Genomic DNA, 15,863 nt, shown 5'->3' on the forward strand with positions numbered 1-15,863 from the left:
TATATGGCCAAAGCATTTATCGAAACAATAAATCACCTAAGCGGATCCTACAATGGATATTCTTGGGATACGTGTATTTTTTCTTCCCCTTCTTTCTTGCTTTAGAAAAAAAACAAAGAATTTTGGTGGGTTTGTTACGATGAAAGGCCAACTAGGGAAAGCATGAGGCACGTGGTTCACTCGGGGGAGGTTACAGTGGACCAGTAGAACTTGAACTACTCTTTTGACTCTAGTTTATTTGTCTTTTACGACAAAGATAATAATAATAATAATAAAAAAAAAAACAAACAATTACAGATATTGATGTTAATTGGAAATCAATAATGGAGCGTCTCTTAAGTTTTAACCAAAAAATATATATAAGAGAATGATTGATTAATCACACGTACGCCTAGTCCGACTTTTGCATTTACTCAGTTAGGCCATCTGGTCGGATAGAGGTCTTTAGTAGTTTTATTGTTTAATTATAAGGTCATTTATTCAAATAAAAGAGAAAATTTTATTTATTTTATGAATTTTCATCACTTTTGTAACTAGCTTCGAATAAGGTTTTTTTGTTAAATCATAACGAAAGTGTGTCAAAATTATCAAAATGCCCCGATTTTCTTATAGAAAAAAAAAAAATTGTAAAAATTCAAGCTTTGGTTAAAATTTAATGAAATTTACAAAAATACCAGTACCTGAATTTTTGTAATTTTTTATAATAAAAAAGAAAAACACAGAGATTTTGTGAATTTTAACAGGATTTAACATAAAAACCTAACCGTAACTTTGGAAAAAATTAAAAATTCAACACAGTAAATTAAAAATTTTTAAACGTGCAAGTACAGTAGTGTTAAGAGAGATTCGGTTGTCTTCATGAATCTGCTCTCTTCTTATCACAGCACATGGAAAACAAAATAATAGTAATCTGAATTTGCTGCACCCAACTAAACACAATCAACTTTGTAGCCCGTAACGCATCGTATTTTTTAGGTGCAGCGGACGAGTCAAGCCCAGCTGCGCTCAACAACGCATATTTGAAAGACAAGTAGAACCACTTGATATAAATATGTCCTTCTATTTGACTCTACCCCTTCATTAATTTACACCCATTTTCTGTGGACCGCAGATGTTTTTGGCACTTTTCATGCACCTGAAGAGGCCCGCAGCCATGTCCAACTCAAGTCAAATTTTGAACTGTACTTTTCTACTAGTCCTTTTCGCAGGCACTGCCTTGCCCAGCGCAGTCGTCAAGACTCTACCAGGCTATGATGGTGACCTCCCATTCACGCTTGAAACTGGGTGAGTGATCCTTTCTCATTTTTGCTCAATCCTCTCTCTCTCTCTCTCTCTCTCTCTCTCTCATTTCAGCTAGCTAGCTAGCTAGGCTCCTTTTGAATTTGTTGGCATGAAAACTGCATTGTGCATTGATGAATGATGATGATTATTGGTGGTGGAGTCAGATAATTTATATCAGGAGTATTGTTAAAATTTTTTTAGCCTTTTAAAAATTTGATAATTCACGTAATATATATATTATAATAAAATATCTATAAAAATTCGTGTTTAAATTGATATATTAGAAATGTAATATGTCGATACTATTTAAAAAAAAAAAAAACTTTCATTCCTAATACAAAAGTGTTTAGTATGCTATAGACATGAGCAACAACACAACAAAAAGCTAAATAAGAACTTCAACAAACAAAGTAACCATTCAAAATATTATCTAACTATCACAAACACATAATAATACAAATTACTTACTACTTATGAAATAAACTTGAACACAATTAATCGTGTCTAAGAAAAATGAGTACATTTCAGTGAATTAGAGGTATCTTAAGAAATTTATTAAAAACAAACTAAACACAATAAGGTTTAGCCGAATGTTGTAAACCAATATAAACAAATAATGAATTAGAAAAAGAAATGATTGAACACACAAAAAAAAAAAAAAAAAAAGTAATCTTCTAAATTGTCTTCTAATTAATTTTATTACTTCTATTTTAATTTAAATTGTACTCTAAACTTTCTCATCATAATTTTTTTTTTAATAAAAAAAAAAAAAATTTCACCTCCTCACGCCTACTCCTCTATTTATTTATTTTTTTCTTCCTTAAAATTCCACTTCACACCTTCTACCTTCTAGAATTTAATGTTTACATTTACTCTTCATTTATTTTTTTTCTTCCTTCAAATTCCACTAACTCACCCTTCTATAATCTAAATTCTAACGCCTATCTTCATCTTTTTGTCTTAGTTTTTCTCACCTTCTAGAATCTAATGCCTTTCTATTCTCTTTAATATATATTTTTTCTACCTTAAAACTCACCATTCTACTCTCTACAACTATTTCTTTTATTATTATTATTATTTTTCTTTCCTTTAACTCCAATCTTCAACTCACGCGCAAGCCTACTGCTCAAAAAAAAAAAAAAAAAAAAGGGTAAAGAAAATAAAATGCGCAAGTCTACAGCCTACTCCTTGCAAATTTTTTTTATTTTTTTACTTAAAAAATTTCATTCTTATCTTTCAACCACTCATTTCTGATCTTCTATTTCCAAATTTTCACCTTTCACGAGACAGACTCCTCACTCCTCACCAACTCACTCCTCACCAGACTCACCTCTTCTCTTCCCATCTCAAGACTAAGCCTTCAAAGTTCAAACAAATAAACAATCAAACATGAAACACCCACTAGGACTACTACTACACAGTGCAGTGTGCCGTTGGGGTGCTGTGGGTTACGTGGGTAGGAAAAAAAAAAAAAAAAATTTTTTTTTTAAATCACGGCACCCCAAAAGACTAACGTGGCTCCGCCACTATTGATGATGATGAGTTGTTTGGTTGCAGATACATTGGTGTAGGTGACAGCGAAGATGTGCAGCTTTTTTACTATTTCGTTGAGTCTCAGAGGAGCCCTGCGGAGGATCCTGTTATGCTTTGGCTCACCGGAGGCCCTGGCTGTTCTACTCTCTTGGCATTCTTCTATGAGAGTGGTACTACTTTCCCTTATCTCCTTTTACTTGATCTCCTAATGGCTTGGTGTGTGTTTGAAGAAAGTAAATACCCGTTTAATAAAAAATTAAAGCCCTTTTAAGGGTTAAAAACTAAAAAATAGCTAAAATGCTCTAAAAATGTTATAAAAGTATTCATGATGGAAGAGCTAAATGATATTTTATCTAAAATAACTGATCAGATTTATAAAAAAACTCTACATTTTATTAGAAAAAAAAAAATTACAAAATTGATATTATATTGGAAGAGAAAAAAAAAACTACTTCTAGCAACAACATTCAAGAAAACCATTTTATTTTTTTTATTGTTTCTTTCAAGATTCTTTCACAAGGGACCATTGTTAATGCTCTCGAACTACTAAATGAATTTATTATAATATCCTTTTGCCTTAAAAGGAAGCCCTGAATTCAATGATAATGGGCCAGTGGCCGGGTCCATGATTCTTGTATTGGGAATTTTAATTTGGCTCTTAGCAATTTATTTATAGGTGGGGGCCTACTCCTATGCAACCAACAAATCCAATATCTTGTAGAAACGAAGAGTAGGAAGATTCTTTCACAAGGGACCATTGTTAATGCTCTCCAACTAATAAATGAATTTATTATAATATCCTCTTGCCTTAAAAGGAAGCCCTGAATTCAATGATAGTGGGCAAGTGGCCGGGTCCATGATTCTTGTATTGGGAATTTTAATTTGGCTCTTAGCAATTTATTTATAGGTGGGGGCCTACTCCTATGCAACCAACAAATTCCATATCTTGTAGAAACGAAGAGTAGGATACTGTTGTTTTTTACTGCAGAGTTTTTTATTTACACTTCTACGACAGTTCAGTTTCTTTCACCAATAGACATATCAGTTATCACAATTTATTTGATATTTATTATGTTTACATTAATAGTCTCCATAATACTCATCTTTTTTTATATTTTTTTATCCCTGAGCTTAATCATAGTTAATTTAGGAACAAGTTTCACCTAGCTATACCAAATAGTTAATTTGGAATAATTAATAGTTCTATATGGCAATTATTTGTTGTGGAGAGAGGGTCCAAAATCTATTAGGTCCTTCGTTTTTGAAACAAGTAAGTTGCAAGTTAAGGGCTTAAGATCTTTGGGTTTCTTGCAGGCCCTTTGGCTTTCACTTATTCTGATTATAATGGGAGCTTGCCGTCCCTTCATTTGAACCCATACACATGGACACAGGTATGAAATTGAACACACGATATCTATAATATTATATTATGCCATTTTTATGGCCACACAAAGTATTTAATAAAAAGGGTGGCAACCGTTTTTCCAGGGCCTCAACATTATATATGTGGATGCACCTGTTGGCACGGGATTCTCTTACTCAAACACTTCAGAAGGCTACATCAGTGGGGACATAGAATCAGCAGTGCTCACCTATGAGTTTCTGAGGAAGGTAATGAAAACCAGCATTAAACTTCAAGCAGTGAAGATAAATGATGGATTATATATTTTATCCAAATTATAGCTTTTTTTTTTTTGGGGGGGGGGGGTTCAAACTTCAAATTGTAATTAATGCAGTGGATGGTGGAGCACCCGGGGTTCAAGACAAATCAACTTTACATAGGTGGTGATTCGTATTCAGGCATAACTGTTCCGTTGATTGTTCAAGAAATTTTAGAAGGTAAACTGTAGCTATATATGAAAGCAAGTATCTAATTTTGACTTTTAAGTGATTGTTTCACATTGGTGGAGCACATCCTTTATAAAATATTGTTAATGTAATCTCATTAAGCTCCCTCGTTGGATGGCTATGGAGTTTCAGGCAATGATATTAAAGACAATCCACGCATGAATCTGAAAGTATGTAATCTAATTATACTAGAACATGAGTTAGTTTGGTTAGCTTAAGATATGCTTTCTCCTCTTATATGATGTTCCTTGAATTGGATCAGGGTTATGTGCTTGGGAACCCAAAGACGGATACTTTTATTGATACTAATTCAAGAATCTCTTTTGCTTACCACCTCACTCTTATTCCAAAAGAACTCTATGAGGTGAGTTGATGATATGAACATCTTTTTACTGCCTTTTTCTTCTCCATAAACTTGTATGAGTCCACATATATGCCATTATCAACATCGATCTCGATCAGCAATTGAAGCAAATATGTATACATTAAATATTGTTTCCATTTCCTTGTTCTGCTTCTTGATGCTACTGCCTTTGTGTCATTTTATGTCATTCTAGACCACATACGAAAGCTGCAATGGAGACTTTGTGAATGTGGATTCAAGCAATGAACCATGTGAGTCGGCTCTTCAAACCATTGAAGAGGTTAGCAAACTTTGCTTAGCATTTAGTCTCTTCAATTCATCATTACGTTCCTCTGGCATGGACAGTCAGTGACCTTTTAATTATTAATGCAGTTGATCCTTGAGATTAACATTCAACAAGTTCTGGAACCTTCATGCTCGATGACATCTCGGGAACCAAGTTCATTGCAAAGAGATCGAAGATCTCTAAGAGAGCAGTCCACAGATCTTCTCCTTTCACAGCCTAAAGGTCCTGCTTTTTGGTGCAGGGTATCACTCTCTCTCTCTCTCTCTCTCTCTCTATTCTCACATGCATGTGTATCAGTGTATGTGTATTTGTGGAAGCAGCACTTTGATTTTCTACTATTCAGAATTATCGACACGTGCTCTGTGGCATCTGGGCAAACGATAAGACTGTCCAAGAAGCTCTTAATATTCGGGAGGTAAGATACTGAAAACTTATGACTGATAATATCCCTTTACCAAAACTGTCACTAAATCTGTACAATGCTCGTTAGGGAACAAAGGAGAAATGGAAGATGTGCAACAGCAGCTTATCTTACACACAGGAGCTCTCAAGTGTCATTAGTTATCACCAAAATTTCACTAACGCAGAATTGAGAGCTTTGATATATAGGTAAAATTTTCTTCATTTTTGTGCACGTACATCTGAAGCCTTCCCATGTCACACATCTAAAACAACATATTATTGAATTCCTACAGTGGTGATCATGACATGTCTATTCCACACATTGCCACCCGAGAATGGATAAGATCTTTTAATATGACTCTCATGGATGCTTGGCGACCATGGTACGTCGATGCTCAAGTTGCAGGGTAAGTGTTAAATTTTGGTAAATATAATCCATCATTTTATTCTTCTTCTTCTCAAGTTTTATTCAGTTACTTATACCCTGCCTGTTTCATATAGATACACAGAGCAGTATACAGAAAGTGACTATGTTCTGACATTTGCGACCATAAAGGCAAGAAAAACCATTTAATGAGTTCCCTATGATGATGATGGATATATAGGAGTAAAGACTGAACTATATACTTATATATTTATTGTTTTTTTTTTGTTTTTTTGGGTACAGGGAGGGGGACACATAGCTGCAGAGTACAAGCAAAAGGAAGCTGCTGCCATGCTTGATAGATGGTTTGCTTATTACCCTTTCTAGTTTCTCGGAGTTGCAACATCAATGACCCTCTCGGCTTTTTGGTCGATCCTCCCTTATGTCATGAGGTTTTCATTCATGTTGATTGCCAAAATTTAGAGATGACATCCCTTACTTATTAAAATCTCTTTTGTAATTTTATGCCTAGCTAGCATTCGGATAGTACACTATTCATTCACCAAAAGAATGAAAAAATATAAAACTTATTTCACTCTCCCTTGATCATTTCATTTTCACATTCTCAACCCGTCCTAATGTTCATTTGCAAGCATTGGAAGAGAACCCGGAGAAACGCAGCCAAGTCAAGGCAAATATTCGAAAATATGACCATGAAAAAAATTACAAAATACATATATATATTTTTACTAGGCTGATGTGGCACTAAAATTCAAGGGCCGATAGGCACTGCTACATTACATCAGCTCACTAGGATAAGAGTGGGATGGAAGTTGAGTGTTTAGAATTACACAATACAGAAAAACAATTAATGTGTTAATGTAAAAATAGTCCTCAAGACACAATACATGCTTCTTTCGTTTTTTTGGATGAATTATATGCTACTTCTTTAAACCAACCATAATTTGTACGTAGTGAGAATTACTTGCCATACTTTTCTAAATCATAGTTAGGCGTGCACAAGTGGTCGGAGTCATTCCCTCCTAATCGCAATCACAACAACTTTAGTGGTTATCATTTTTAAGAATCGCAATTGCAACTGTTAGACCAGTTAGCGGTTAACCACAACTAGCGGTTATTGAAGACATATTATTAAATACTTTCAAAATAAGGGCTTTTTAAGCTTCTTTTAGTATTATGAGCCTTTTTGGGCCTCATTTATAAGGTTTCTAAGTTGTTGTTTTTTGTTATATAACCAAGGAATTGAATATCAAATTCATATATAATATATGGTTATTTTTTATGTGTTGCAATGACGAGAAATATCAGGACCTCAACCTCCAAGAGGAATTGATCTTCGATCTGTACAATCGATTAATAGTTGGACCATTCCCTAGTCCCTACATCTATTAAATAATATTTGTGAGTATATATATATATATAGAAGAACAAAAAATATTGCAAATCCTACTAAAGAAGTTTTACCAAAACTAAAACACGTTTTCACTTTTTAGTATTATTATTTTTAATATTTATATTATAAAACCAGTCCCAGCTTTTCGTTAATCTTTGAAAATGTCAACTGCAATTGGGCAGTTAGCAGTTAATAATTGTCTCACTTGCTTGTGGTTATGCAGTTAGTAGTTAATAACCGTCATGTTCACTCCTAGACCTAGTTATACCTTGTAGATGCATACATGCATAAATAAAATTGTTTTAAAATAAAAGGAAAATAAACAAAAAAGAAGAAGAAAACAAGAAATTAATAAGAGTGTAGTGTTGCTTCGTGTTCATCACCTCTAGATATGAATATGGACGACGATTTTTCTATATTATTGAGCGTTCAAATAGAGCCTGAGAATTAAAAATGAGATTACATATATTAATTGGTCTCGTTTTCGTAACCTCAGGACCAAAAGTAGTACGACTGATTATCATAATAACAATAATATAACATGTTAAGATTCGCAAAAATCATTGAAATGTAAATTACAGTTTGCTTATAAAGTCTCACCCATGAATATGTAATATGTAATAAATTTATAAGCAACTGTCAAGCATCGGGTTCTATGGTGTAGTGGTTAGCACTCTGGACTTTGAATCCAGCGACCTGGGTTCGACTCCCGGTAGGACCTTAATCGCTTTGGTTTTTTGGTGTGTTCCTCAATTAACACCCCCCCCCAGTTCTCCCTCTTACAGTTCATCAAATTTTGTAAGCCTAACGAAACTTTACATCGAGGTGACAAAATAACTTATAATTGGAATTTCACTTATTTCCTCATTTCTACTCTCAAAACTCTTTTCCAATCACACATGATTTTTATCGTGTTATAGAAAAGTAATTTTTATCTAGAACAGCATCCATTCTTCATCTTCCCCTTGATGACCTTTTGTCGCCTTCACGCATTGGCCTTCAACCATGTCCATGTTGCCTTCCCCTGCCTCGCTTTCCACCTATGTTGTTGTTTTTTGTATTTATTTTTGTTTTTATGTTGCTTTTTTGTTGTCTTTCCCTCACTTTGTTTCCTCTTATTTGTTGTAGTTGTTACCCAACAGGTCTTCAAGTAGAGTTGAAAGGCATCTTGAGAGTTATGCCCTATTTAAGTCTCATTCTCTAGGGGTTTAAATAGGGTTGAAGGGTCTTAAGACAGTCATGCCCACTGTTCATGCCTTGTTTAACCGTCTTTATTGGCCGCCAAAATTCTTGGACTTAGGTAAGCCCCATCCCCCATGGTGAGGGGAGGAGGGATGGCCGTTTGTTGCCTCCCTCCTCCCCCTCGCCTGCCCTTGCACCAGGTGCCAGCAGTTTACTTGATGTTCCTGGCCCAGGTTGCCTTCTCCCTACCCTTTCTCTGCCACCCCTTCCTCTTTGTTCCGCTTTTGTCCTTGGCGGGGCTCTCTGGTTGTTTTCTGCTATTTTCCTTTCTGTTTTTTTTTTTTTTGCTGTGTTTTTTGTGTGATGTTCTTGTAGCCTTGCTTGTGTGCCACTCAGTGCGGGTGCTGATTTTGGGGGTTTCTTTCAAACTCCCCCCAGTTTTGTTTTGTGTTCGCTGTTGATCTTTGCCGCCCATCGTCTGATGCTGGGTCTTTCCTTGTGCCCCTCCAGTGATGAGCTTCAACGTCCCCTGCTGCGATGGTTTTTCAGCCAGCTGGTGATCGGTTTCGCCACCCTCCGTCCATTGTTTTGGGCTTTTTCCACATCCTCACCACGTCGAGCTTCTATCGTTCCGTTTCGGTGTCGATTTCCGGCAAGTGCACAATCGGCATCCATGCTGCGTGTGCCTGCTCCCGTTTGTTTTATTTTCCTCGTATTGTCTTTGTTTATGTTTTTTCCCTGTATGCATTTCATTCATGTTATTTGCTTGTAATAAGGACCTACCTCTTTGGTTCACCCACGTTTTATTTAGGTTTTCTTGCTTCTATTTTGTAATAAGGCTTGGCCACTCGATTTCCCTGCTTGGATGTAAACTGAACTTTGGTCCAGATCTTTTAGGTCGTGGATGTGAATGTTAGTCCAAACCTTCGAGTTATGGATGTGAACTTCATCCTGGCTTTTGGGTCGAGGAGGAATTTGCGCTACCTATGCATTGGATTGCGTCTGCCTTATGCAGATCTGTTATTTCAACTAAAAACTAGTCATAGGTTAGCGGAGGTTTTAGATGATGTTGTATCCTTATAGCTTCAACTATAATTTGCATTTTTAGGGCTTTGTGTTTCTGCGATGTAAGAGATTCATGCTCATGATTATTATCAATAAAATTGGAATGTATTTTTTTCAAAAAAAAAGTTTCTTGGACTTTGTGCCAATAATAAATAAGGCTGCGTCATTTATTTGATGCATTCCATTTTTTCTTTCTTTTTTTACTCGGTTTATTTTCAAGCATATTAATTGTTGGGTTGCTTAACCCTTTATTATTTTTCACATTTATAATCTACTTAAGAAAAAAAAAAAAAAAAAAAGTGGGCACCAAATAAAGCCCCACCCTCAAACACCCACATGTTTCACCCCGAAAAGAGTGCAAGATTGGGCCATGACAAGCCCAAACCCAGCCCACCGACAGCTCAGCAGACCTTGAAAAGAAATTCAAAAAACTGGTATATGTGTACGATTATCATAAGCGCCACTATAGTGGCAGTTAAAATAAACTGTTTCCTCCCGCGAAAAGCAGTTTCTGGTATTAGTTTATTAGTGTGGAGAACTGGAAAGGCAAGTGCGGCTCGTGGGGCTCAACAACAACACTGCCCATCATCCTTTCTTTCTTTCTTTCTTTCACTTTCTTCACATTCTTCTTTCTGTCTTCTTATCTTTCTTTGCATAATTCTCAAGCTCTATGAGGAGTCATCGGAGAAGCTCCAGTTTTGCGATCGGGACGGGATCTAGAATGGTGAAGGAAACCGAGTACTATGATGTTCTTGGCGTCAGTCCCTCGGCTTCAGAGGAAGAAATTCGCAAGGCTTATTATCTTAAGGTATATATCTTCATTAAGGTTGTCTTAGCTATATATATATATATATATATATATATATATATATATATATATTTCAAAATGAATCTGATCAGGTTTTGCATGTTATACTTACTAAAGCAGGTTATGATGTAAATAAGTGTTGATGATGTTTTGGATAGCATATTAATGATGTTTCTAATGTTTCACATATATCCCATGTTCTTGTTGTTTCTTGCAATGATCGTATGGAAGAAAGGATATGTCTTGCAATGTTGTTTCTTGGTGATTTTATTCATTATTGTTCTTAGTTTTTTTTCTTTTTCTCTCTTTATTGGGAGCTAGATCTTCATAGGCTTTTAAATGAGTTGTCTTTCTTTTATCTGTTTTCCAATTGTTAGGATTGATCAAGGGAGTTACGAAATACCATGTAAATTTCAGGATTAGCTAGCTTTTTTTTATCTTAATCATGTTCGAAGGATTTTCCTTTTTGGCCTTTCAATTGGTACTGTTTCTCTTTTTTTTCTCTCCCTCTAATATATTTATACATATATGAGGGAAATGCTAATTTTGGTGTAGGCAAAGCAAGTTCATCCAGATAAAAATCCGAACGACCCTCAGGCTGCTGAAAGATTTCAGGCAAGTCCATTGCTTCTCCTTTACTTACTTTTTCCTGATCATAATAAAATTCAAGCTTCCATTACCTTTCTTAATTTTCCATTTCTTTCTCGAAAAGAAAAAGGGAAATGGAAGGAAGGTGGGATATATTTGATCTGATGTTGTATATTCTTGTTAATGTTTTCAGGTATTAGGTGAAGCTTATCAAGTTTTAAGTGATCCAGTGCAAAAAGATGCATATGATCGAAATGGAAAAAATTACATATCTAGGTACTGTTGCTTTATGCTCATGGAGACATTATGAGTACTTGTCCTGTTAATGCTCTATTGAGTTTTGTATTACCATTAAAGATGCAAACTTACTTTCAAAAGAGACTGATTATATCATGAAGAATACTTTTCTGCATAATTTTCTTCCTTGAAGGTTTTCTCCTATATATACTCCTAATAACCTTTTGTTCTCCATTCCAGAGAAACCATGCTTGACCCCATGGCTGTCTTTGCTCTGCTCTTTGGAAGTGAGTTATTTGAGGACTACATAGGACACCTAGCCGTGGCATCAATGGCTTCTTCTGAATTAGCAGTGGAGAGCGACAATCCTGAGAAACTGCATGAAAGATTGAAGGCAAGTTCAGTTAATCCAAAATTCTTTGTGTTCCAAAAGTATTCAACTCTTTAGGATATCCCCATGTTAGTAAATCAAAAAATTATTGTCAGATGCTTGATCCAAATATTTCTGATGCTTTCATATTTAGAAATGTCAGTACACGGCTACATTTAGAATTTCATTCTATTTCTTGTATTTGTATTGTTCTTCTGGTGATTTGAATTATGGAAAATAAACTTAAATGGAGAATTCAAAGCATTAGATGGCTGCAACCATCATAGGAATTCCCTCATGAATTTGTACAGGAGAGTGAAATGTACATTCTTTGGCTCTTTTCAACTCTCAATTATGGCCAGATTGTAGGCTTAACTTAAAGTTACCTTGCTTAAATTACCATCCCTTCTTTGTAGCTACTGTTATTTACTTCTTCTAGCATTCTCATTTTTAGGCTTTGGTCTTGAGGGTTTGCTCCCTTCAAGGTCCAAGGTTCAACACCTCATGGGTGCAAACAATCCCTTAGGCCACACCCCTTGGTAAAAAATCAGCGATTTAACCAGTTCCGTGTAGAAAAACATCCAAGAGTGCAGTGCACGGGACCGGGGTTTACTTTGCAAGGGTGGGTCTGAAGAGCCTTGCCTTAGAGAGGTTCCCTGACATAGAATGAAGGTTCAATAATAATAAAGTGGTTTCTACAATGCATTTCCCTAACCTACACCAGCAACTTCTTGGTGTCTATTTAATGTGTAGGCTGTCCAGAAAGAAAGAGAAGAAAAGCTAGCAAGATTACTGAAAAGTTTTCTTAATCAATACGTTCAAGGTGACAAAGAGGGATTCTTACAGCATGCAGAATCTGAAGCCAGGCGGCTTTCTGATACAGGTTTGTTTAGCTTCCTCCTGCCTTCTCTTACATTTTTTATTCATTTGCACATAATGTTGACAGTGAAAAGGTTATCTCTTCTGCCTATATATTGTTTTCCTCCTAAACTGCACGATTTGACAAATTAATCAGTCTCAACTTCTAAGAATTTATTTTTTGGAACTTAAATACACCTTGGTTCCTAAATCTTATGGTTTGATATTTGTTTCTTGGTTTTCTTCAGCGTATAAAATGGTTATGTTTCTTACTTCTGTTTTTTGTTCAGAAATCTTTTCCCCAATTGTATTCTCTCTGTCTTTTGTAATTCACTTGAAGCAAAATACTACTTTCATACCAACTAAACTTAGATGATGGTGCACTCTAAAGCTGAATGTTTTATATAATTTATGCTTTGACTACAAAAATATATTGTTTAGCATGAGAATCTTTATACAATCCTAATGAAAGGAATATTTTCTATCAAGTTAGAAAGCCTGATGATTAATTGGCAGCATATTGATATAATGATTTTGCTAAACAACCTCTAGTGTCTTAATATGCAGCTTTTGGAGTTGACATATTACACACTATTGGCTATATATATTCAAGACAAGCAGCACAAGAGCTTGGAAAGAAAGCCATTTATCTTGGAGTGCCATTTTTGGCTGAGTGGGTTCGCAATAAAGGACATTTCTGGAAGTCACAGATGACTGCAGCAAAAGGTATGTTGATATGAACATTCCCCTCTGCGTGCACGCGCACCTCTCCTCTTCTTCTGCTTGGAACTTTTAAGCCTTTGCTACCTATTGCAATGAGAAAATTGTTTCAGGTGCTTTTCAGTTGCTGCAACTTCAAGAAGACATCCACCGGCAGTTTAAACTGGATCGAAGTGGCCCTGAAAATGATGCTGAATCACATATACGCCTAAACAAAGACACATTGATGAACTCATTATGGAAGTTGAATGTAGTGGATATTGAAGTAACCCTAATGCATGTGTGCCAAATGGTGAGTTTCTCTGTTTCTTCCAATCTAGAAGTAAGGCTTGCTCATATTTGCTCTTTCTTGTTCTTTACTGTTAAATTACAGTTATTCATCAAACAGGTTGTTTTGTTTTATCCCCTGCAGTTTCTTAGTTAACATTATAGAGATTAAGGAAATAGACGCATCTCTTTCTCTATCTGGTGGATGGAATTTAAAATGTCAGGCAGTTGGGACTACTGCTTTGTTCAACTGACTTAAAATTAGGAAATATTACTCTGTTCTTTAACACAAATCTCATTACAGAAGATGCTTTTCATTCATTTAAATTTGCTTGCAGGTGCTAAGGGAAAGCCATGTTAGGAAGGAAGAACTTAAAGCTCGTGCAATGGCTCTGAAAATTCTTGGGAAGATATTTCAGGTGAAATGACTATTAAGATATTTTTATTGCAATAATAGTATATAGTGCATTTTCAATATTCTTTATTACATGAGAAGAACATTAAAGCTAATGCTGAAAGGAACAAGAAAATTAAAAGAGCATAAAGCTGCAATCATGGTGCTAATGCTGAAAAATAAGTTTTCCTGCTTGAGAACTGATAAACTGATAGTGCTTTCAGCAGGAAAAACATATACGAAGTGGAGGAACATCAAAGAAGAAAGATGCTGCTGCTGAAACAGATGATGATGGAAGCAGTTCGGATACTAGTTCTGATGATGATGACTCACCAGGAGCACTTTCATACCGAGCTCCCCTACTCACTCAGGCATGTTAGAAAAACTTATACAGTAAATAATTGATTTAAGTAATTTTTTATATTAGTTAAAAGCCATATACAATATCATTTGATGGGTTCTATCTTTTTTCTTCTCTGGCAGGGTATTGGTAGACTATTTAGATGCCTCTGTAATCCAGCATTTGATGTGGATGATGAAGAAATCGTGTATAAAAGCAAATGATGCATCATGATATGTATTTACATTAAGGTCAACAGATGAGGCCAGGTACAAAATATACATCAACAAGCCTGTAAATTTTTCTCTTGTCGAATCACAAACGTGCCAAAAGGGCTTCTTGTTGAATGGAGGGTTTTTGTTCCATTGAAGACAGTGGTGTGCAAGCCATGAATTTGTGTTGTGTGACTGACAATGTAAGAGTATTTAAAAAGGAGCACCTCAACGGCACCATTGATCCAATCTTCAATTTCAAACATAACAGTAGTATTATGATAATTAATGAGATATATTCCTATTTGGTCTTGTTGATCTTTTTCCAGGCAAACACTTGCAAGAGAAAGCTCTGAATTGCAGTCAATGTTCCTAATCTCAACTATATATATAAATTGGTTTATGGACTTGGCCGGGTCTGATGAATCTAGTAAGAATGTTATTTTCGGAAAATAGTAATTAATCAGTATTTTAATGTTTTTAACACTTGATAAAATTCCCAAACCAAAATTCCACAAAACCGATTTCTTGGTAGTGTAGATTTTATTGGTCAATATTATACGGAACTTAGAAATTAATCAATATTTTTGATGTTTTTCTTTTTGTTTTCCATTTCTCTTCCTTTAAGGCTTTAAGCAATACTTCCGTCCAAGCTTTAATGTCACCCATAAGGTCTCTTTCTGTCTTTCATATGTGGACAAAAAAAATATGTGGACCTAGTCTTGTCTTCCATCTTCTTTATTTATCTCACAATTAAATTCTCTCTTTAATACTAAAAGTCCCAATTAATTTCAGTATCTTTCATGTACGTGTCAATGTTTAGTACTAGTATATATATATATATATATATATATATTTTGACATGTCTACAAGAGGAGGGAGGAAAATTTGAATTAGTGACCTTCGCTTCATTAGGTGTGGTCCTAACCGATTGAGTTACCTTTTGGGGACTGTTTAATACTAATAGATTCTTAGTAAAATCCATTCTTATTTAAACTTCCGCTCCCCTTCTTTGCTGAAAGATGTTTTAGCTCCGACTTTAGCCAAAAAAAAAAAAAAAAAAAAAAACAACTGATCTTTTATTTGTTTGAATGCCACTAATCCAACATTGGATTCTAATCTAACTTATAATTTACTGACTTTGTGTTTTTTTTTTTTTTTTTTGAGCAATAAGGATAAAGAGCACGTCCAAAAGTGGTGCAGTTTCTATGATAACAATAATTAAGAGAATGTCGACCTCAAGCGTCCGATTCATGACCTACTTTACACTGAGCCGAGCCAACTGGACCACCACCTTCTATGGTCGGTGATACTTCTTTCTTTAGTTCCA

At 35.2% G+C, this 15,863-nt stretch overlaps 2 protein-coding genes and 1 non-coding gene across 5 annotated transcripts; all 3 read left to right on the forward strand.

Moving 5' to 3' along the window:
• The first annotated feature begins 1,101 nt into the window (after window positions 1–1,101).
• Window positions 1,102–6,692, forward strand: LOC132183887 (serine carboxypeptidase-like 13). 2 transcript variants are annotated; one of them, XM_059597352.2, is made up of 14 exons: window positions 1,102–1,284; window positions 2,839–2,984; window positions 4,129–4,205; window positions 4,303–4,425; window positions 4,551–4,653; window positions 4,795–4,832; window positions 4,925–5,026; window positions 5,220–5,306; window positions 5,399–5,554; window positions 5,656–5,727; window positions 5,803–5,921; window positions 6,008–6,121; window positions 6,216–6,270; window positions 6,382–6,692. In XM_059597352.2, exons 1-14 carry the CDS (start codon window positions 1,112–1,114, stop codon window positions 6,463–6,465), a joined length of 1,449 nt encoding a protein of 482 aa, XP_059453335.2. In that variant the 5' UTR covers window positions 1,102–1,111; the 3' UTR covers window positions 6,466–6,692. The 2 variants fall into 2 exon arrangements, with proteins under 2 accessions (XP_059453335.2, XP_059453336.1); XM_059597353.2 differs by lacking the exon at window positions 1,102–1,284 and adding an exon at window positions 2,551–2,737.
• A 1,449-nt stretch (window positions 6,693–8,141) lies between these two features.
• Window positions 8,142–8,213, forward strand: TRNAQ-UUG (transfer RNA glutamine (anticodon UUG)). Its single transcript has one exon. It is a non-coding gene; the product is annotated as a tRNA-Gln (tRNA).
• A 2,196-nt stretch (window positions 8,214–10,409) lies between these two features.
• LOC132185667 (DNAJ heat shock N-terminal domain-containing protein) lies at window positions 10,410–14,686 on the forward strand. Of its 2 annotated transcripts, none has more exons than XM_059599433.2 (10): window positions 10,410–10,547; window positions 11,103–11,162; window positions 11,329–11,411; window positions 11,613–11,766; window positions 12,496–12,625; window positions 13,168–13,326; window positions 13,434–13,612; window positions 13,926–14,006; window positions 14,209–14,352; window positions 14,465–14,686. In XM_059599433.2, the coding sequence occupies exons 1-10, from the start codon at window positions 10,410–10,412 to the stop codon at window positions 14,543–14,545; spliced, it is 1,209 nt and encodes a 402-aa protein (XP_059455416.2). In that variant the 3' UTR covers window positions 14,546–14,686. The 2 variants fall into 2 exon arrangements, with proteins under 2 accessions (XP_059455416.2, XP_088374765.1); XM_088518639.1 differs by having other exon boundaries at window positions 10,461–10,547; window positions 14,206–14,352.
• Window positions 14,687–15,863: the final 1,177 nt, after the last annotated feature.

Source organism: Corylus avellana, chromosome 7 (genome assembly GCF_965113065.1).
Source record: "Corylus avellana chromosome 7, dhCorAvel1.hap1.2, whole genome shotgun sequence".
Taxonomy (NCBI): Eukaryota; Viridiplantae; Streptophyta; class Magnoliopsida; order Fagales; family Betulaceae; genus Corylus; species Corylus avellana.